At 38.9% G+C, this 22031-nt stretch overlaps 1 protein-coding gene across 1 annotated transcript in view; it reads left to right on the top strand.

Annotated features, from left to right (window-relative positions):
• PUM3 (pumilio RNA binding family member 3) overlaps positions 1-21311 on the top strand; it is a gene marked incomplete at both ends in the record, with an annotated part of 37093 nt that extends 15782 nt beyond the window's left edge. Inside the window, 6 exons of the mRNA XM_080709108.1 lie at positions 3964-4044; positions 12501-12643; positions 13307-13529; positions 16289-16376; positions 18351-18441; positions 21179-21311. Coding sequence (XP_080565234.1) covers positions 3964-4044; positions 12501-12643; positions 13307-13529; positions 16289-16376; positions 18351-18441; positions 21179-21311 — 759 coding nt within the window. The remainder of the gene's footprint in view (positions 1-3963; positions 4045-12500; positions 12644-13306; positions 13530-16288; positions 16377-18350; positions 18442-21178) is intronic.
• Between the last annotated feature and the right edge of the window lie 720 nt (positions 21312-22031).

Consider the following 22031-nt stretch of genomic DNA (forward strand, 5'->3'; position numbering starts at 1 on the left):
GGCTAATATAAATTGTGCTGTTATAAATATGGGTGTGTATGTATCACTATGATATTCTACTTCTAAATTTAATTCTTTGAAGAGATACCCAAGAGTGGTATAGCTTGGTTTTGTGGTAGTTCTATTCCTAGTGCTTTGAGGACTTTACACATTGATATCCATGGTGGTTGTATTAGTTTACAATCACACCAATAGCATGTAAGAGTTTCTATGTATTTGTAATCTCTCCTGCATTTATTACTGTTTGTATTCTTGGTGATTGCCATTCTAATTTAATTGGAGTTAGATGGAATCTCAGGGTAGTTTTAATTTATATTTCTATTACTATTGATGCTGAATATATTTTTCATATATTTGTTGGTTATTTGTATTTCTTTGAGAAGTGTATATTCAAATAGTTTAGTTTCCCATTTTTTAAATCAGGTATTTGATTTTTTGGTGTTAAGTTTTTTTAATTTTTTATATATTCTAGATATTAATCCTTATCAGGAATAACTGGCAGAGATGTTCTTCCATTCTGTAAGCTCTTCCTTCAGAATCTTGATAATTTTCATTGCTGTACAGAAGCTTGTTAATTTGATTTCATCCATTTATTCTGTTTTATTTTCTGAATTTTAGGGATCATATTGAGGAAGTGTCTCTACCAGTGCCTATGTCTTGGAGAGTTGGTTCTGTATTTTCTTTTAGCTGTTGCAGTTTCTTGTCTAATTTCTAGGTTTTGATCCATCTTGAATTGACTTTTGTGCAGGGTGAGAAATAGGGGCCTAATTTCATTCTCCTACATGTGTATATCTATTTTTCCCAGCACCATTTGTTGAAAAAGCTGTCTTTGGAACCAGGCATGGTGGCACACACTTGTAATAATCGTAGTACTTGGGAGGCTGAGACCAGGAGGATTGCAGGTTTGCGGCCAGTCTCAGCAATTTAGTGAGGCTCTCAGCAACTCTGCAACTTAGTGAGACCCTGTTTTAAAAATAAAGAATAAAAAATAGGGCTAGAGTTATAGCCCGGAGGAAAAAGCCCAGTTCAGTGTTCAGTACCAAAAAAGGAAGGAAGGAAGGAGCTGTCTTTTCTCGACAGCATATATTTTTGTCACTTTTGTCAAAAAATCAACTGGCTATAAGTGTGAGAATTTGCACCTATATCTTCTATTCCGTTGGTTTATGTGGAAGACATTTTTAAGTAATGACATTAATTAGGTTGTTTAAACTTTGTAGTTTAGTTGTCCCAAGTAATTTAGCACCCAAGTTTTTTGATAACTTAATCCTAATATGGTATTGTGATGGTGACTAAGAATTATTAACAAGCTCTAAAAACTTCTTTTGAACAGAGATCAATATAACCCCTGGACTTGAACTATCAATTACTTAGGAGTGTTGTTTAATTTCTAAATATTGAGGATTTCTTGGTATTTTCTGTATTATTTTAGTTCTTCTGAATTTGAGGTTTGTTTGATGGCCACTTATGTGGTCTTTATTTAATATCTTGAAAAGAATTTATTTTGAAGCTGTTCATGGCATTTTCGAAGTGTCAGGTTAATATGGTTAATACTGTTCAGAATATTAGTTTTTACTAAAATACTCATTCTTTTTTCAGTTTTCTGGGGTGATGAAACATTTAAAATCATCAAATATAATTATGGACTTCCCTGATGCTCATTTATATGTTAATATGGAGTAGTTATACATACTCATCATAGAATTTTAACAAAAATAATCATATCTTTGATCAATATAATTCTGCCTTGAAAAATAGTGTGTTCTATTTCCCTTTAAATTCTGTTGTATATTCACCCATAGATATTTTGCAGTTGGTTATCCAATTGTAGGTATGACTTAAGAAAACTGAGACTTGGTGACTTTGTACCATGTACTGTTCTCTATCTTGTTTCCTATACTTTGTTCATTTTGGGGGCCATTTTATTTCAAACACATACATCTGTCTACCTCATTCTTAATGGCTTTATAATATTTCATTTTATGGCTTTATCATAATTCATTTAACTATTCATTTTTTTTATACACTTGATTGGTTTCTAGGTTTTTTAAATTGCAATTTGTACTCCAGTGAATATTTTTGTGTGTGGGGGGTACTGGGGTTTGAACCCCAGAGTATTCTACCTACTAGCTATTCACTAGCCTTTTTTGTTTTATTTTTGTTTTTAAACAAGGTCTCACTAAGTTGCCAGGAGTCTCCTTAAGTTGCTGAGGCAAGCCTCAAACCTTCTATCCTTCTGTCTTAGTCCCCCAAGTACTGGGATTACAGGCGTGTGCCACTACACCCGGCTCCATGAATATCCTTAATCGAAGTCAACTCTTTGTACTGTGTATGGATAGATCCTTAGAACCAGAATTGCTGGATCAGAATGTACATGCATTTTATATTTTGTTTGGAAACAGGGTCTCTTAAGCCAGCGAGTCTGGCTTTGAACCTACACAATCCTCCTGTCTCTGCTTCCCAAGCACGGGGATTACAAGCGTGCCCTGCTACGTATATGCATTTTAAATGTTTATAGATGCTATTGATTGCTTTCCAAAGAAGTTAGATCACTGTGTTTTCTTGCATACAGAAAAAGTATGCCTAATTTCCCCAAAACTCTAGTGTTATCAAAAATTCTCACTGTTGTCTGTTTATTACTAGAGATTGAACCTGGGGGCACTCTACCTCTGAGCTACACCCCAACCCTATTTTTTATTTTTATTTTGAAACAGTCTCACTAGGTGGATGAGATTCACTACTTGCTGAGGCATCCTCAAACCTGTGATTCTCCTCTCAGCCTCCCAAGAAGTGGGATTATAGTCTTGCATCACTACACCCGGCTTTTCACTGTTGCCTATGAGATAAGTGGACCGTGGTATTTTGTTTTAATTATTGTTCTAATCATTTCATTAAAGCATTATTTCATACATTTACATCCATCTATACTTCACTTTTTTGAACCGACCCTTCATATCCTTTTCCCATTTTAGTTGTTGATTGTTAGTCTTTAATATAGCAAGTACTTGAGACCTTTTCCATTTGTTTTTACAACCAAATTATTATTCCTCATAATTTCCTCATTGTTTCCCATTGAAATAATGCCATACTTATATATCTTGTTCTGAATGAGTCCTGGCTACTATCAAAAATCAAGTCTCCCTAATTAAAAAAAATCACATATGCACAACATTTATATTGTCCAGGGTAACAAATATAACCTACCAGCTCTTTTTTTCTTTTTATAACATAAAGTAGTTCTTTAAATATTGGGAACAACATCAGCATTCAGAAATAATTGTATTATTTCAGGAAGTGACTATCATAAAAGCTCTTGCTCTGTACTTGAAAACAGTGATTTTTATCTTAATCTCATGAGTATAAAATTATTTGTTTCTCAGTATATATAATTATGTAGGGTAATTTTAAAGAGATTAGAAAATATACAATAAGTATAATTAACTTGTGATAAGAATAATTTGTAATCCTTTATTCTAGTGATGTGTATCATTAGTGTTTTGCCTTCTAGAATTTTTTGTGTATACGTTTTGTGATAGCATGTGTATATATATGTATATATTTTTGCGCGTGATTTGAATACTTTCTTCTCTATGTATATTTATGTTTTCCCTGCTCCCTCCCCCTCGTATATACAATCTTATCACTTAAATTTTTTTTAGTTTAATTCTCAAGTAGTTATTTATTAACAGGATACCAATTTAGATAGGCATTATATCTTAGTTATTGTTGGGCTATTTAATAATGAAGAATATGCTTTTCTGTTTCTTTTTTTTATCAACCTTATCTCCAGAATATAATTAACTCTGTCCCAATAAGAAAGGAAGCTTATTTGAATGGCTTTTATTCATCTTGTTTACATTACGTTGGACAAATTGTCAGCTCTGCTAACCTTTATATAGTGACTCTGGGTGGGATAAGAAGGAAACTATACACTTTTTAACCTTTACTGCCTTCTTATTTTTACAGGGCCAGTACTCTCATTTGGTTTTACTGGCAGCATTTGACTGTATCGATGATACTAAGCTTGTGAAGCAGATAATCATATCAGTAAGTAATTTTGATGTACCAGTTGTGGTTGTTGCGTAAGTTTTATTTCACACATGCCATGTAAAGATTTTCACCTGTACTGCTACCAGTATTTTCTATTATTGTCAAAAGTCTTATTTTGGAGGTTTGCTCTGTTCCTATAACTCATACTGTGTAACTTGATATGATACTGTTGTACATATTTAAAAGACCAGATTTGAGACTTTTATTTTGGGCTAGGGCAGCATTTTTTTTTTTTTTTTTTTTTAGACTACATAAGATACAAATAAAAATAAGAAATAAACCAGGCATGGTCACACACACCTGTAATTGCAATACTTGTACGGCTGAGGAAGGAGGATTGCAGGTTTGAGGGCAGCCTCGGCAATGTAGTGAAACTCCAAGCAACCTAGTGAGATCCTGTTTCAAAACAGAAAATACACAAAGGGCTGGGAGAATAGCATGGAGTTAGAATGCCCTGTGCTTAATCCCTATTATTGCGCATGCACACACACAGAGAGAAAGATCTCACCATTGCTTAGATTTGATCACAAATTAGTTTTATATTATATTAGTTAATACTTCCTCCCTATGGACAAACTGCCTGTATAGTTACCCGGTTCACCAGTACATCTGTGCTGGCTTGAACTGACGGTGAAGGAAAACATAAAGCTCACTTAGTCATGGTGCTTATTAGGACTTTCAAGAAAGCTTTTGTATGATCAGATTAAAAGTTATTACTAAAAGTAAAATACCTACTTTCTTTACACTTGAGCAATTTCTCCTAGTCTGGTTTAATAACCATAAAGTGATAACAATTGGATACTTTGTTCATTATCCCTAAACTTGCCTTTAAGAAAAACTGTCCTCTTGGAAATACCTCTCTAAAGTAAGAATTATATTCCAAACTGTTTGTCTCTCCTCCATCCTGCAAAGCGTGCTCCTTTTCCTGTCTTCTGATTCCATGATCCTCTCTTTTCTTCCTTTATTTTTATTATGCAAGTGGTGTTGAGTGTATGGTAGAGATTGCATGAGTGCCATGCTTGGGAATTTTTGAAAACTACATAATCTGTATAGGCAGGTTTATTCGTCTAAAGAATACACACACTTTTGTATTTGGTCCACATGAATTGGGGCCCTTATAAAAATCTTAGTAAGGAATGTTACTCTTACTTTGTCAGCAGAGAAAACACACAGATGACTCAGAAAGAATTTTCCTTTTGTCACATGGTGGTGCTGTGGCCTCTCACAGTGGCCCATCTGGACCAGTAGAGTTGGGTAGTAGAAAAAGTGTATCAGCTAGGGAAAGGGAAGGGATTTGTTTTCTTAGATGCCAGCTGTAGGTTCCAGCGTTTGTGAATTTCTCATGCCCTTGCTGTCATTTTCCAATTATCGTCTTGATTATTTTAAGATCATGATGACTTTCTCTGGGATAGGATTGTGGGAAGAAACAAGTTGGCAAGATTTTCATGTCATAGAGTATTTTGACATGTTCCTTGTGACTTTATTACCCTTTTAATTCCAATCAATAATGACTGTTTTTCATTCCTGTGACAGAGATGTGGAGCCTTAGAATTGGCTAATGAATAAAGTTGTTTCACAGAAAATGAAATCAGGCTGGGCTATTGAAAGTTTGCTTTTGTTTAATATTTTCACTACAATTAAAATTTGCATAACTTTTCTAAATGGATTTCAAGAGAAACCAAACGTTCTTTAGGATTTGCCAAAATTATCTGTTCAGATTTTTTTCCCCAAAGATATTACTACTTAAAGTTACTGTTGAAACAGTTTTGATTTCTTGTGCTTGTCAGTTCCATTCCTACAACTATTTAACTCAAATTCCCTATGACTCTTTCTCAGGGCAGCTTTCCCTGAATGCCTTAATTTACTGATCTCTTGCCTCTAATTGACAAATGCTCAGTGGGTTCTGTGTATCATTAAATTGTGTAGCTAGTGATAAAACCCTGGAATGCTAATCGCTCTTGTATTTTTTTTCCCCCACTAATCTACCACAAAACCTGTTACATTTTACAGTGGTTTTAAAAAATAACCAAGAGCTGGAAATGTTGGTACATGCTTGTACTCCTAGTACTCGGGAGGGCAAGACAGGAGGATCACAGGTTCAAGGCTAGCCTTGGCAACTTAGTAAGACCCTGTTTTAAACTAAAAAATAAAATAGGGCTACAGGTATAGCTCTGAGGTTGAATGCCCCTGGATTCAATGCCCAGTACCAAAAAATAAAAAGTAAAAACAAAGATGGCTGAATGTGTTGCTGAGCACTGGGTTCAGGGTACCCAGATTTTCTGAAATGCCAGGTTGAAATCACAGCCTGGTCAGCTGAGCCTTTTACCTTTCAAAATGGATACAAAATGTTTCTCCCCTGATTTACTTTCCAAAATAAACATGAAAGTTGATCCACTTTACCCTGAAGTCATAGGTGTGGTGTAGCTGGTTTGACAGCAGTGTTCCCTGGAAAGGAAGTAAGTACAGAAGCGAAGCTAATTGCTCTTTGAGGTTGGATAAATATGGATGCATTTTCTTAAACATTTTTGTTTTTCCAGTATACTTGGAGGCATAAAGAGTAATGTAAGTCACGTACAGTGGCACACGCCTGTAATCCTGGTACTTGGAAAGCTGAGACAGGACAGGTTCAAGGCCAGCTTTAGCAGCCTAGTGAGATCTTGTTTCAAAATGAAAAATATAATAGGGGTGGGAGTGTAGGTTAGATGTAGAACACCCTGGGCTCAATCCCTAGTACCGCACACAAACAAAAAAGAGAGTAGTACAGCAAACGCTCATCCTTCCACCACACACCATGAAAAAGTAAACCTTGACAAATACATTTCAGGTTCAAACCTTTGTATTTCCATTCCTGATCCAGTGTCCAGCACCCAGGCCCTGCTACTAATATGAATTTAGCATTTATTACTCATACACATTTCCTTATCCATTCACTATATAATATTTTGCATTTTACAGATTAAGTGATTTTTTTTAATATATTCTGCAACTTGCTGTTTCATTTTACTCTATGTTGTGACATTTGTCATCAGGAGTTAGCAAGCCTTTTCCATAAAGAGCTGGATAGTAATTATTTTAGGCTTTATAGGTCGTATTTGGCCTCTGCCTCATATTGTTTGTTTTTGCTTTTTAACAACCCTTTGAAACATAAAAGGCATTATCAGCTTGCAGGATGTACAGAAATTTGCAGTGGGCTGTTTGAGCCACGGACCATAATTTACCCACTATTGTCCTAATTCATTTATTTTTCAATGCCAAGTAGTATTCTGTATGGATATACTACAGTTTATTTATTTATTTATTTATTTACTTACTTACTTACTTAGCTGGTGATAGATTTTTTTACAGATTAAAAAATGTCTTTAATTGTTAATAATTTTTGTTATTACCGATAAGTCCACAAATAATCATGTTCAAGTGTTTTTGTGCATACATTTACATTTCTCTAAGGCATTTACTTACCAGAATTACTGGGTTCCCAAATATTTTATGCATGTGTTTACATAGAGTCACATTTCAGCATTTCCCATCTAGCCACTACAAAATCTACTGCATTATGCAGTGTTTTTAAAAATAGCTGAGAAAGCTTAGTGTTGCTAAGCATTCTTTTCAGGGTTTCTGAATTCTCAAAATGTCACATTGAAATCACAGCCCGATAATCACTCCTCTTGTTTTCTGCTAAAACCAATCCTCAGAAAACGTTCTTGGGTCCCCCAGCTAGACCCAAAATGGATGACTTTGCCGTCCATTCACTTAGTGGTTAGTTGTGATCTGATGCGAGGCTCACAAACTCGAAATGTTCATAGGTGAGGCAGTTAAGTAGGAGAGCGGGCCAGGTTTGCAACAGGGAGGTGGGAAACTGGGAAACAGGGAGAGCACACACAGCCTCTCCAGAGAGGTGGCCGCCACAAACCCAGCGTCTAGTACTGTGAGCCCCGAGAGGATGGATTTTTTTTCTTTTTAATTAAGTTAAAATATACATAACATAGCCCAGTGTGTTGATACATGCCTGTAATCCTAGTACTTGGGAGTCTGAGACAGGAGAATTGCAGCTTTGAGTACAGCCTCAGCAATTTAATAAGTAAGACCTTTTTCAAAATAAGAAAAAGAAATAAAATAATAATGATGATGATGATGATAATGAGCCAGAGTATAGGTCAGAGGTAGAATGCCCCTGAGTTCAGTCCCCAATACTCCTTACTCCTCAAAATACCCATAATGTAAAGTCTTCTGTCGTTTTTAATTGTATAGTCAACTAGTCTCTAAAACACTTATTTTACAAAACTGAACCCTGTATATTAGACTTCACAGTTTTTGAGTGCAGACAGAAAGGTGGACTTGGGTATAAAATCACCATATTGTTAAAAAAAAAAATTTAGGAGGCTGCCTGGTGATCTAACCTTTCTTTAGCCCTTCTGTTGGTTTCCCTTACTTAAATCTCTCGTCTATATATTTTTAACTCTCTTGTGTCTCCTGTTAGATTTAGCTCCTTATGGCTAAAGCACTTTGCGTTTCTTTTGGTCCTCGCACACAAGCTGTGATAGAAGTGGCCACACCACAGGCTCAGTTCTCAATAACTTGCGTTGCTTTTCCTACTGTGTCCTTCATGGGAAATGTGTGTGTGCTTTAACTCTCTTCCTGCGGGCATCTTTGACTTGACCTTTGCCATTACCCTTTAAAAGAGGCCTGGCAAAGCAGTGCCAAGAAGTCTGGTGAGGGCTCCTCCTGGGAGATCAGAACTGGCCTCAGGCATCCGTTGGAGGGAGGGCTTCCATTGCTTCTTTTCTGTCTGCATGCTTGCTTTAGAGCACAAGAAAAAAATTCCAACAAATGGAGCTGTGATTCCCTCTAAGTTAACTCCTTTATAAATGGCACACTAAGCTAAACTTCAGATTGAACTCTTGTCAGTATTCTCTCAAAGGGTGAAAACGCTTGGTGCCACCAGCTTTATTTAATCTCATAGTTAAATTAAGGGTGCAGTGTATCTACCTGTCTCATACCTATTAATACATGTTAAAAGAATAGTTGGTACTCTCTAGGTGAGGTACTCTTTAGGTGATAATCTAGAAATTTCTCTTCCTTTTCTCTATTATCCAGGTCAAAAGAAATGGATTACTCTTTACAATAGCAAAACTTGTATACTGTTTTCTTTATAGCTTTCGAAGTGATTTTTTTTTTTTTTCCAGTACTGGGGATGGAGCCCAGGGGCATTCTACCTCCGAGCTACACCCCAGCCCTGCTTTTTTATTCTTTCTTTTGAAATAGGGTCTCACTGAGTTGCAAAGGGCCTCACTAAGTAGCTGAGGCTGGCTGAACCGCGATTCTCCTGTGACAGCCTCCCGAATGCTGGGATTACACGCCTGTACCACCACACTTGGCTTATAAAATGTGTATTTTAATGCTAGAAGAAAGCTGGAGTGAAGGTGAGATGGGGGAGAATAAAACACCACATTTTAAAGTGAACATTTTTACATTGCACAAAGTTTTTCTTTATAAACATCACATGCTTTAAATTTTCTGGATGTGTTTGGTACTGGGGATTGAACCCAGGGGGAATTCTACCTCTGAGCCACACCCCCAAACCAATTTTTTATCTTTTATTTTAAAGCATTAAGTTGCAGAGAGCCTCACTAAATTGCTGAGGCTGCCCCCAACCTGCAATCTTCCTGTCTCAGCCTCCCAAGTGCTGGGATTGCAAACATGTGCCACCACGCCCAACGTGATTTAAAAAACTTTAAACATGAGTTTAGATCCTACATTCCTCAATTATAAATCAAAAGGCAGTAAAGTATAGTGAATTGGGAGATTCATTCCTTAATATATTTATACATATCTTTTGTTTGTTTGTGGTATGGTATATTGAACATAGGCATTCGACCTCCAAGCCATACCCCAAGCCTTATTTTATTTTTTATTTTGAAACAGGATTTCATTCTACTGCTGAGGCTGGCCTCAAAGCTATGAGCCTCCTTTCTCAGCCTTTCAAGTACTGGGATTATAGGCATGCACTTCAATGCCCAGCTTTATATTCTCTTGAAGTCCTAGCTTTTTATGTTACAAAAGCATTTCTACCCAAATGGTATGTACTGGATTAGTCCTTAAGTTTGGAACCCATCGAAGGAATACATTGCTGGTGTGGTACCTCCTCCTTCCTCACATCAAGAAAAATAAGTTAATTAAAAATAAAAAGTAGCCTTATAGTTATTCACTGCGTAGTTTCTTCGTTTTTTATTTTTCTCATAAAATTACATTCCAGAAGTTTTTTTTTTAATGAGCCACTGGGGATGGAACCCAGGGCCATTCTACCTCTGAGCTGTATTCCTCAGTCCTATTTTATATTCTTTATTTTGAAACAGGGTCTCCTTACGTTGCAGAGGGCGTAACCAAGTAGCTGAGGCTGGTCACGAACTGCAGTCCTCCGTTTTAGCCTCCCAAGTACTGGGATTACAAGCCCATGACCACGCTCGACTCTAGAGTCATTTTTTAAGGGCAGCAAAAGGTTGTTTTATGATAAGAAACTGGCCTAGCCTGTGTATCATTCTCATTCTTTTCTTTCAGTGTATTAACAGAATAAACAACAAATTAAAATATCTGCTCTCTAATGTGTTGATTGAAGTTCAGAACAAATCCCTAAAGGAATATTAAAGGTCTCCCATAAGAGGCACTGAAGCCTTCATTATCTGAAACAGAAAAGTCCAGTTTGGGGCTTGTTTACCTTGAGAACTTTCTACCCTGTAATCAGTTCATTACTTTTTGTTTGTTTGTTTTACTTGATTGCTGAAATTGATATATTCATTTTGAGATGGTTTAATCTATTGAGTCATTTCTGAAAACTTTTGTATTTTATGTGGGAATCATTATGATATTATCTTAAACTTATTCAGAAGTATTTAGAGTGCTGAGGACTGAAGTCATACAAACAGGACAGAGTGGATGAATGCCATTTAGCGTGGTAGATGTACAGTTCTCAGCAGTATTGCCTCCTAATGAGGGCTTAACAAGTGTTAGCTACCGTTACTAATTAGCACATTTACTACTGTACTAAAATTAAGGGAAGATTGGGATTTTTAAAAAAAATAGTGCTAGGTGTGGTGGTGCAAGATATATACCTATAATCCCAGCTACTCAGCAGCCAAGGCAGAAGGATCACAAGTTCAAGAGCAGCCTGGGCAACTTAGGGGGCAAAGTAGATAGGGTGGCCTAAGGGTATATCAGTGGCAGAGCACCCCGGCTTCAATCCCCAGTACTGCAGCAAAAAAGGGAAGAGGAAAGGAGAGCAGGAAATGAGTGTCAGGAATCTGGAGTTGCATCATCAAGCATGGAGTCTTGAGTTCTGCTGTATTTTGATTCCATAGTTGATTACTGGCTTAAGTTTTAGCTTGGTTCCTTGTACTACAATTACTGATCTTTGAAGAAGAGAACCAAGTATCTCGTAGAGAATTCCTTCCCTTTGGAGGAGAGTGTATGTTTTGTTGGAAAGAGGGTAGAATCAGAGGACCAGGACTGGTCAGAGGCCTAATACTGGCAAATCACTTCTCTCCTTTCTGTATTCCTCGTCTATAAACTTGACAGTTGAGCTGAATTCTTCCCATGGCCCTAGCCAGTTCTAAGAAACTCTGCTGCCTAGACACACATTCATGTGAATGTTTAATTTGTTACAAGAAATTGGAATGTTGAAGAAATATTCTTTGTGTTTTTCTCTATTAAGAACAAAGGAATTTTAAGTGACCTTGTGTCTTTGAAATCATTAGCAGATTTACGTAGGACTTTATTTGGGGTGGGGAAACATTGCTTTTGTCACTTGGATTCCACTGAAAAAGGAAGATCCTGTTCCTGAATATGTTGATTGAAAATAGCATAGGAGGTAATTTGTAACCAGTCAGTGGAGTCTTTCTGGATTTGTTTTCCCTTCCCCCTCTATTCTGGTGTTCCCTGCAATAATTAGTCTTCATTTGCCATGAATAAGCAACTTTAAAAGCCCTTACCAACTTGCTCTGTTTAACAGAGTTTCTTTATCTCCCTCACATATGTCTCAGCCGGGAAATTCTAAGAGCCATGTTCTTCTTTGAGGCTCCATTTAAGTGCAGCTGCAAATTAACTGTGTCTACTCAGTGATCCCAGTAAGCATTGTCCTTTAGAAGAGTGGTGTAAGAAATAATGATTGTAATGAAGGATAACTCCTTTAAATATTGTTATTTAAGTCTTTGGGTTTGGCCAGTTAATAAAAAATGGTTTTTTTTCAGTAATGAGAGTCACAGTAAAGAATTGACTCTGTTCCAAAAGTAAATCTCTTTGAGTTTTATGAGACAGTTTTAGTCCTAACTCCACATTTGCCATTAAGTACAATGGAGAAATTAGTTAAGTATGCATTCTTCATTACCAGTTACCATTCACATACCAACCATATCTTAAGAATGTAGGTAAAGATTGATTTTTTTTGTTTTATAATTTTATAGGAAATTATCAGTTCCTTGCCTAACATAGTAAATGACAAATATGGAAGGAAGGTCCTGTTGTATTTGCTGAGTCCCAGAGATCCTGCACATACAGTACGAGAAATCATTGAAGTTCTGCAAAAAGGAGATGGAAATGCACACAGGTAAATGCCATAGAATGGCTTGGCTTTTTCTCCGTCTGGCTTTTGTTCATTGGTTCTGAGTAGCATGTGCTTTCAGAACTCCAGTCACACATGTACACCCTCTCTCTTGCTGTCTCTAGAATGTCTCAAATGGTGATTTCTATTTTTAAGCATATCGTTTTGACATATCCTTAAAGTGTTTATCTTAAAAAGGAAATAAAAGTATTATGCCAAAGTAACACCTCTGAGCACCTGGTACATAGTTGGCATTTAAGCATAGCTTGTTTTTTTGTTTTGCTTTATTTTCAAAGCTACTAGTACCATGCATTTGAGTACCCTGGAGCGTGGAGGCCATAATTTGCTGTTGTTTGGTTTTAGATTACTTTGAGCTTTTGTCTTGCTTTGCTTTGCTTTGATAGGGGGCAGATGTTGTATTATATAAGTAAAAGTCATTAATTGAGCGCTTGTTTTATGCCAGGCACTGTTCAGATTCTAGAGATTTCAAGGTGAGAAATAGAATGCACTGTCAAATCACTCATTGTCTACATGTTCAACAGAACCACAGACAGTTTAGAGTATGACACAGACTGTAATAAACTCTTAGAGGTTTATGTGATAATAAGATCACTCTATATCCTTGGTCATTTATCTTACCTTACTGCTTCATCCAACACATTCCGACAGTAAGAAAGATACAGAGATCCGCCGTCGTGAGCTCTTAGAATCCATTTCTCCAGCATTGTTAAGCTACCTTCAAGGACACGTCCAAGAAGTCGTGCTAGATAAGTCCGCGTGTGTGTTGGTGTCTGATATTCTGGGATCTGCCACTGGAGATGTCCAGCCTGCCATGGATGCCATTGCCAGCTTGGCAGCAGCAGAACTACATCCTGGTGGCAAGGACGGAGAGGTAATAGGCTGTTTGAGAATACTGTGGTAGAGTTTAGCAATAATTATTCCACCGAATGCCAGTAGTATATTTGAAAATACGCAATGCTTTTTTCAGAAATGTTCAGTGATTCCATGTTACTTACAGACTAACAAGGCCTTACTGTTGCTCTCAGTTGTCCATGATTGTCCTTAAGCTCCCTTTCTAGAATATCATATACTTTTTTTTTTTTTGGTGGTGGTGGTGGTACTGGGGTTCCTGGAAACCCTTCTACCTCTGTGCTACACTCCCAGACCTACTTTTATACTTTTTTATTTGGGAACATGGTCTCCTAAGCCAGCATGGCTGGCTTCGAACCTGCGTGATCCTCCTGTCTCTGCCTCCCAAGTGTGGGGATTACAAGCGTGCGCCGCCACGCCCGGCTGAATATTCTATACTCTTGATTTCTGTTTTGAATATTCTGTGGATGCTTGCTTCTTTCTTTAGTCTGAGGTGTTACCCAGTTCTCCATTTCTTTGTGCTCCATCTTTAGCCTTACTCATCCAAGATCCTTGGTATCTTCCATGAAATCTTCCCTAATTTCTCTTCATTAAAAAATACTCGCTGCCAGGTGTGGTGGCGCACGCTTGTAATCCCAGCATTTGAGAGGCTGAGACAGGAGGATCATAGTTCATAGACAGCCTCAGCTACTTAGTGAGGCCCTTTGCAACTCAGTGAGACCCTGTTTCAAAATAAAGAATAAAAACTAGGGCTGGGGCTGTAGCTTGGAGGTAGAATGCTCTTGGGTTCCATCCCCAGTACTGCCAAGAAAAAAAGAACAGCTTGCTTATTTTGACCCCTTCTGCCTATATTACTTGACTTTATACTATTTCTACTTTGTCTTTAAGTTCATGATTCATACCTCTGTCGTGTACTAGACAGTGGCCAGCGCTCTCCTCCCAAAAGCTTGCCATTTGGGGACACACTATTTAAATATTTACATGAATAATTATTTAAATTATATTAAAACGAGAACTATGAAGGAAAACTACAGGGTGTGTAGTTTATACTTAGGAGGCTGAGACAAGAAGATCACAAGTTCAAAAAAGTGCTGTGGGTGTATCTTGGAGATAGACTACCCCTGGGTTCAACCTCCAGCACCAAAAAAAAGAGAGGGCAGAGGGAGAGCCAAGCTGTCCCGAGGAAGGCTTCCCAAATGTGTAAGCCAACACCTGAAAGATTAGTAGCTCGGCAGAGAATGGTAAACGATTCTAGGCTGAGAGCAGCAGCCCTGAGGAAGTAGGAAGTTGTGTTTGAGAGCAGAAAGCTCAGGGTGCAGATCGGCAAGCCAGGGAAGAGGGAGGCGGAGGCCAGATCACACGGGGCCTTTGCCCTACACTGGCTTGCACCCCGAGCCTGACGCGCATAGTCGAGAGGAGCCTGCTGTGCTCAGGCAGTGGGCTCTGCTTTCACCTGGCATCACAGAAGCCTTTATCTCACTTAGTTCTCACAGGAACCTTTCATTGTCCCTGGTAATAGTTTGGAGATAAAAGTTTTTCAAGTTCTGTGCCTTTCGTTCAGTAATCAGAAATGCAATAAATCTGCCTGAATGCCTTAAAAGGATCCAGAGATGAAATGGCAGTGTTCTCGCCCCTAGAGCATGGGATTCACTGGAGAGACACATGGAAGTTGAGTCGTGTTCAAGCTGTGACAGGAACTGAATGGTAATATCTGAATTTCAGCCACATTTAAGGACTTTTAACTGGTACTGTGGCTAGTAGTTTAGAGAGGACTGCTTTGGCAGCGAATAATAAAATGCCTCACGGGAGCAGAACAGTTAGGTACTTGAATGCCAGGATAAGAAACCAGAAGGTGCGCAGTGCCAGGCTCCCTCCTCCGTGCTCGCCCTGTCCTCCCTGCTCTACCGTCTGATTGTTGTAGTCACAAGCTGACTTCAGCCACAGATATCAAGGTTCTAAGCGAGAAGGCAGGAGTACAAGCAGCAAGGCTTTTCCTCCTGGGACTGGGAAGAGAGTCTCCAGACGGGCTTCCCTGGCACTTTACTGGCTATAATTGAATCACATTCACGTTTGGGCCAGTCTCTGCAGAGGCTGGTGGGTGAACAGAACTTCTCGAGACCATTCAGGATGTATGCGTGAGAATGAGGACACCTAAGATGATGGAGCATGGAGTTTGCATGGGAGGGGTCGGCAGGGAGGAAAGCTGGGGCGGGAGATGCCTGCTGAGCCAACAGCCCAGAGCCTTTTCCACAGCGGCAGCAGTTATGCTGCATCCATCTTTGTGTCTCTCATCATCTGGATCAAAGCCTAGACTTGGAAATGTTTTGTACCAACACACACGAATTTGGTCCTGAATAAAAGCAATGCCGGGTATTTAGGTGTCCTTGATGATTCTGATGCATAAAATTGAGAGAGAGAAGTAGACCTTGGGTCTTAAGCCCTGGCACCTGCCCTCCTAAACCAGAGCATACAAACAAGTAGGAAAGTTTTCTCTGGAAGGAGTCTGTGTCCATTGTCTCCCATACTTGATAAGGAGAGACCTCGGGTACTGTGGGAACCATGGGTGTGGCCCTTGAGAAGGAGTCAGGTTGCACTGAGGAATGCTTTTTTACCCTCCACTATTTCTTTGCTTTCTTTGTTCTAAAGGAAGGCCTCTGAGGCCATGCAGAACTTGTAAGCTGGCTGAGTACTTATCTACTTGTAGTGATAAAGGTGGAATCATGGGCGCAGGGCGTGGGTGAAAACAACGCATTGAGTTAACCTGTTCTTGGTTCCTTGTAGCTTCATGTTGCAGAGCATCCTGCAGGACATCTAGTTCTGAAGTGGTTAATAGAACAGGATAAAAAGATGAAAGAAAACGGAAAAGAAGGTAGGCGGTGCGGCTTGACCTTTGCTTGTATCTTCTGTGGAATTTCCATAGCTTCTGGCTTCCCTGAACTTTACACTGGACATTTAAGTTCACATGAATTTTGTCAGGTGTTTAGAAATGAAGTTTACAATAAATGATTCAGTGGTTACAGGTAGTGCTTTTCACCCTGGCAATTTGTACAAGAATCCTTTTATTTTCTTTCTCTTCCCCAGCCTGCCTCTCTTCTTCCACCTCTGCTGCCTCAGGCTTCTGACCAGGCTTCCTCAGAGCCCTGAAGTGCCATTCTGTTCTGAGGGTGGTGTAGCATTACCCCAAACTGAAAGGCACGATTCTTATCTGTGGTTTTGAGGAAAGAGTAATCAGAAGAATGTTACCCTCATCAAAGAATTTTGGATGGATGCCTGTTTATTGGCATTGGCATACATGTGACCAAAGGGCAAGCCAGTCCTTGGTGGTTTCTGATTTTTTTATAAGCCTTTCCACTGCTCTGGGGAATCCCAGCTTTGAAGAGTAGGACAGCATCTTTTATCTACAGAATGGTATGGAAAGTTGCATGCCATTTCCCTCTCAGTCCTGTCTTCAACCTGACCTACTCTTATTGAAGTCAGATTCCATCTGGTATATAAGCCACAAAGAAGACTTCTACCAAGTTAAAACACTGGGCTTTTAATTACTATATCTGAGAAAAAGTGACAGATCACGAATTTGTCTTGAGGCAACTTGTAGTTCTGTGGCTGGTGAAACAACCAGCCTAGCAGTGAAGCTGTCACTTCTCACTCTACCTATAAGAGTCAGGATTTGGGCTATTTTTCCATGCAATTTCCTCTTTCCCCTCCTTTATATGAGAGGAAGTTTGTTTTGTATGCTTGTGTGTGTTTGGGGGAGGGGGGTGATATGGAGGGACTGAACCCAGGAACACAAATTGATGCAAGCTGAGCGTGGTAACACATGCCTGTAATGCTAGTTCTTGGGAGTCTGACACAGGAGGATCACGAGTGTTCTAGAAGTTGACACAGGACAAAAGATGATCATTGTATTCACCTTTGGAAAACAAGCTATCTCAATAGCTGATCTCTGCCTTTTTTTTTTTTTTTTTTTTTTTTTTTTGGCGGGTCTGGGGATGGAGCCCAAGGCCATTCGGCCTCTGAGCTATACCCCCTGCCCTATTTTTATTCTTTATTTTTTTGAAACAGGGTCTCATTAAGTTACAGAGGGCCTCACTAAGTAGCTGAGGCTGTCCACGAACCGCGATCCTCAGGTCTCAGCCTCCCAAGTGCTGGGAATGCAAGCATGCGCCACCACGCCTGTCCCTCTGTCCCTCTTAAAGCAAGTGCCACTAAAGACTGAATTAGCTGTGGGCCCTGTGGCTTTTAAAGGGTTCTTACATTTGTGTATCTTTGAATTGTACATGATGTTTGCCTTCAAAGAAGGTTATTCCTTCCATCAGCCATTACAATCTCGTTTGTTCAAAAATTGGTTGGACTTAGATGACACAGTGAGTAAGATATACCCAGGCCTTGGGAATCTGGGGTGCTAGAGTAAAGATGAACGCCATTCTTGATGTGTATAAACTAAGCGCTGTAAAGAGAAGTTGCCAGGTGTAACCTAGAATGGCAGCCCTTTCGTCGCTGTGTTAATGGTAAGCATTCCTTCCTGAGAGAAAGTTGATTCTGACCAGACACCAGGTGTTGCTGTCAATCATTTACCCTGAATAGCTCTCAAGCCAAGGTTAAATCTTTTAAGTATTACAAAGAAATGCAGACATAGCCAAGCGAGTTTTAGTGTTCGTTAGTAATTCAGCTAAGCAGGATTTGGATCAGAGGTGGCTTTTTAGAGAGGGGGACTGTATTACTGCATTATGTAAACCTACACTGGAGGGTGTTTTTATCAAAACATCTGCAGGTGTAAGGGTAGGAGAGGAAAGGATTGGGAGTTTAGCATACGATGTTCACTAAGTGTCAGTTTATTTTACAGGATGCTTTGCAAAAACTCTGGTAGAGCGTGTTGGTATTAAGAATCTGAAGTCCTGGGCTAGTGTAAATCGAGGAGCCATTATTCTTTCCAGGTATGTATAATAATTGTTCCCAATAATCAGGCATTACCCTGTGACTCATGATCTAACCAAATATATCAGAGAAAGCAAATGTAGCTCTCCTGGTCAGGGATTTCTTTTTTGTTGTTTGTGATACTAGAGATTGAACCCAGGGACATTCTGCCTCTGAGCTACATTTCCAGCCCTACTTTATTTTTTCATTTTGAAACAAGATTTCACTAAATTGTTAAGGGCTTTGCTAAATTGCTGAGGCTGGGCCTCAGATCTGCAATCCTCCTATCTCAGCCTCCCCAATATTGGGATTACAGACATGTGACATTATGTCTAGGGTTCCTGGAAACCCTTCTACCTCCGGGCTACACTCCCAGACGTATTTTTTATATTTTTATTTGGAAACAGGGTCTCTTAAGCCAGCAAGGCTGGCTTCGAACCTGTGCGATCCTCCTGTCTCTTGGCTCCCAAGCACGGGGATTACAAGTGTGCGCCACCACGCCCAGCTCTGAATTTTTTTAAATTGGTTTCTTTTGGGTGTCAAAGGTCACAATATTAGGCCATTCATAAGGCATCATATCATTTGTCACCCCATTCATAGACTTAATAAGCTGTGTCGCTAAGAAAACTGACAATATATTTTTTTAAATTATGCCTACCTGACTTTGCATATATTTTTTATTGGTCTTGGTAGTTCTAAAAGAATTGGAAAAGCATTTGTTAAAATCTGTATGCTAGTTGTTTCCAACTTAAAACAAGAGAAAAGTGATGATGTGTGAACTGAGGCCCATTTTGTATGTTGTTCAATGTCCAGATGAAACCTTCCTGTTAACGTTAATGTGCTGTTTTGAATCAGTCACTTGCTTTTTTTCTCCTGCTGTGTCACCAAAGTTTGGGAAATAAATACTAATCCTAGTTTGCTTTTCTCACCGTATTTCATTTGCAACTTGCTATGCAATTTTAACTACATTATTTGTAAATTTTAGGTTAAATGTTTCTTCGATATATAATCTGATCTGGTACACATAAACTCACAAACACATACTCTCACAGGAACCTTCATTTCTTCTGGGAAATCAGTATCTCCAAACATTTGAGTGTTACATACAGATCATTTATTTCTTATTAAAATTAGTTAATTTTCTTGTTTGATGTTGAACAGTCCAAATCCACTAGCTGAAACATGAACTTTCTCTGTTAGGAATTTCTTTACTAGACATTTAGAATGTTAACACCTACTGACACATTCTTTCATTATGCTCAATTAAATAAAAGTTTTAGCAATGCCATGAAGTTAGTGTATAAAGGTTGCTCATCAGTCAGCGCCCCCCTTGGATAGATTTCAAGCCTAAGAGTGATATGAGTTTATTATGGCGGAAGCACTCCTTGAACTGCTACAGAAACACATGAAATGCTTGGTGTTACAAAGCTCTTTTTTGGGGGGAAATTTATGTGGTTTTTTTTGTTGTTGTTGTTTTGGTAATTTTTTTTTTTTAATTTGCTGAAAAATTAGCCTTGTGTGCCAGCTGGCTACAAAATAGCTGGGAGAAGCAGAATGCTCTAGCATTTAATAGCACCTGAGTTTCAGTCCTCACTTAATAGGGAAAGTATTGAGAGTTTTTGCTATTTCTTGGTTATGATATAAGATTACTAATAATCCTAAAGTTATGAAAACCACTGCATCTGCTGTGTAGCTGTGTTCATAAGTGTTGCCTGTTACCTTGTGTTAGGTACCTTGTATTGTGCATTACGTAACTGTTTCATCAGGGTATATAAAATAAAAGCACCAACTATGCCACAAATTCATAAAAAGGCACTTTTCAGGGTTTTTAGCTTTTTGGGTAGCAACTTGTACTGTTGCTAGCCCTGGAGCGCTGGTTGGTGCTGTTAACTTCTCCTGCTCTCTGCTGACATTGTGGACTGGAAACTTTTGAAAATGCCAGGTGGTTTTTTTCAGGGTCAGCATTTACATGTGGTTCTGAAAGAGGAGTGGGCCTGCAGCTCCTGACCTCCAGGGCTCATTCACTGGAGGCAGAGCACTCGGGCAGAGTTTCCTAGAGCAGAGGCCTCTGTTATTTTGCCTAATGGCTAACGTTTATTGAGTGTTTACTAAGTTCCAGACTCCGGGTCCCATTCTCATACTGAAATCAAACAACCTTGTGAGAAAAACCCTGCATTCTCTCGGTAATCCCATTCTGCAGATCAGGAAAGTGAGTCCTAGAGAATTCAAATAGCATGTTCTTGGTTGTACTGCTGGTGACAGTAAGCTGTGAAGCTCAGGGGTAAAGCTCTTGCCCTTCACTAGATGACGTGGTTGTAGAGTGAGTAAGAAGGCCCACTCTCCTAGCTTTTCACACCCTCGGTTTCCTCCCTGTGCACCCATCCACTTGAGCTAATTCAGCCATTCAGTATTTTTCCTGGCCATTTGCTCTATTCAATAAAATGCTGGTCTGCTCTTGAGTTTATAATCTAGATAGAGAAGGAAAAAGATTACATAAGAATAATTTAAAGTAGGAGGTAAAGAAGTCATGAGCTAATCAAACAAGGCTTTGCCTGAGTGAAGCCATCTGCAAGACTATACGTGTGATTTTTAGAATAAAGGCTACTGGCTGTCATCCTTCATCTGGTGAATTCAGATCTATACTGTATACAGTTACCTGACTTCATCAATTCTTTTATATTGTTTCACAGGTAGATGGCAGATTTCTGGAGGTTTTCATGAAATTTAATTTTCTTAATCTTTTTCTTTTCTCTTTAGCCTTCTTCAGAGTTCAGACCAAGAAGTTGCAAACAAAGTCAAAAGTGGGCTGAAAAGCCTGATTCCAACATTGGAAAAAAACAAAAACATCAGCAAGGGAATAGAAACGCTACTTGAAAAGCTGACTTCATAGTTAGGAAAAAAGTTGGACTCATTTTTCCCCTGTTTTGTTCTCCCAGCGCAGAAAAGAACGGTGGGAGTCCACCTTACTGGTAACTTGGGAGCTCTGTATGTGTGTTCCTTCTTTGTGTAAGAACCTATTTATATAAAAGTATTTCTTAATATGGTCATTTTTTATGTCAGCTCTTGTCTATCATTTTGAACATTAAGTAAATCGGAGTGTGAGGCAGTAATATGGGAGAGTTACCAATTATATATGGTAAAACCAAATAGTATGAAGCATGGTTGAATTCATCGATTCAGGAGAGAATTCCAGTGACCAAGTTGCCTGAGAAGGATTCCTGGAGCAGGTAGGGCTTGAGAGGCCAGTGTGTGGAATGAAGGATGGAAGGTTATGGAAAACAAAGGTCAAGGGAAGTCATCGTGGTGGGAGGAAGAAGGTGGAAATTGTTTGAACTGAATTTCAGGAAACCTTAACAGACAGCCTACAACAAGGGCAGCTGCATTCCTAGCTGTTCTGTGGATTGAGTTTTGCGTTAGGTGTTGTTTAAAGGCCACTTAGGTAAGTTAAGATCATAACATAACATGTCTAGTTTAATTGGGCGATCCAGTAGGTAATAGTGGTAAGATGAGGGTCACAGAGAAATTCCCCTTGTCAATGGATTTGAGTTTTCCAAGTAAATAAGCTCTCTAAGATGAGACATTCTCCCTCTGGATTGTCTCCTAAAACAGG

Source organism: Muscardinus avellanarius (assembly GCF_963383645.1).
Source record: "Muscardinus avellanarius genome assembly, chromosome: 13".
Taxonomy (NCBI): domain Eukaryota; kingdom Metazoa; phylum Chordata; class Mammalia; order Rodentia; family Gliridae; genus Muscardinus; species Muscardinus avellanarius.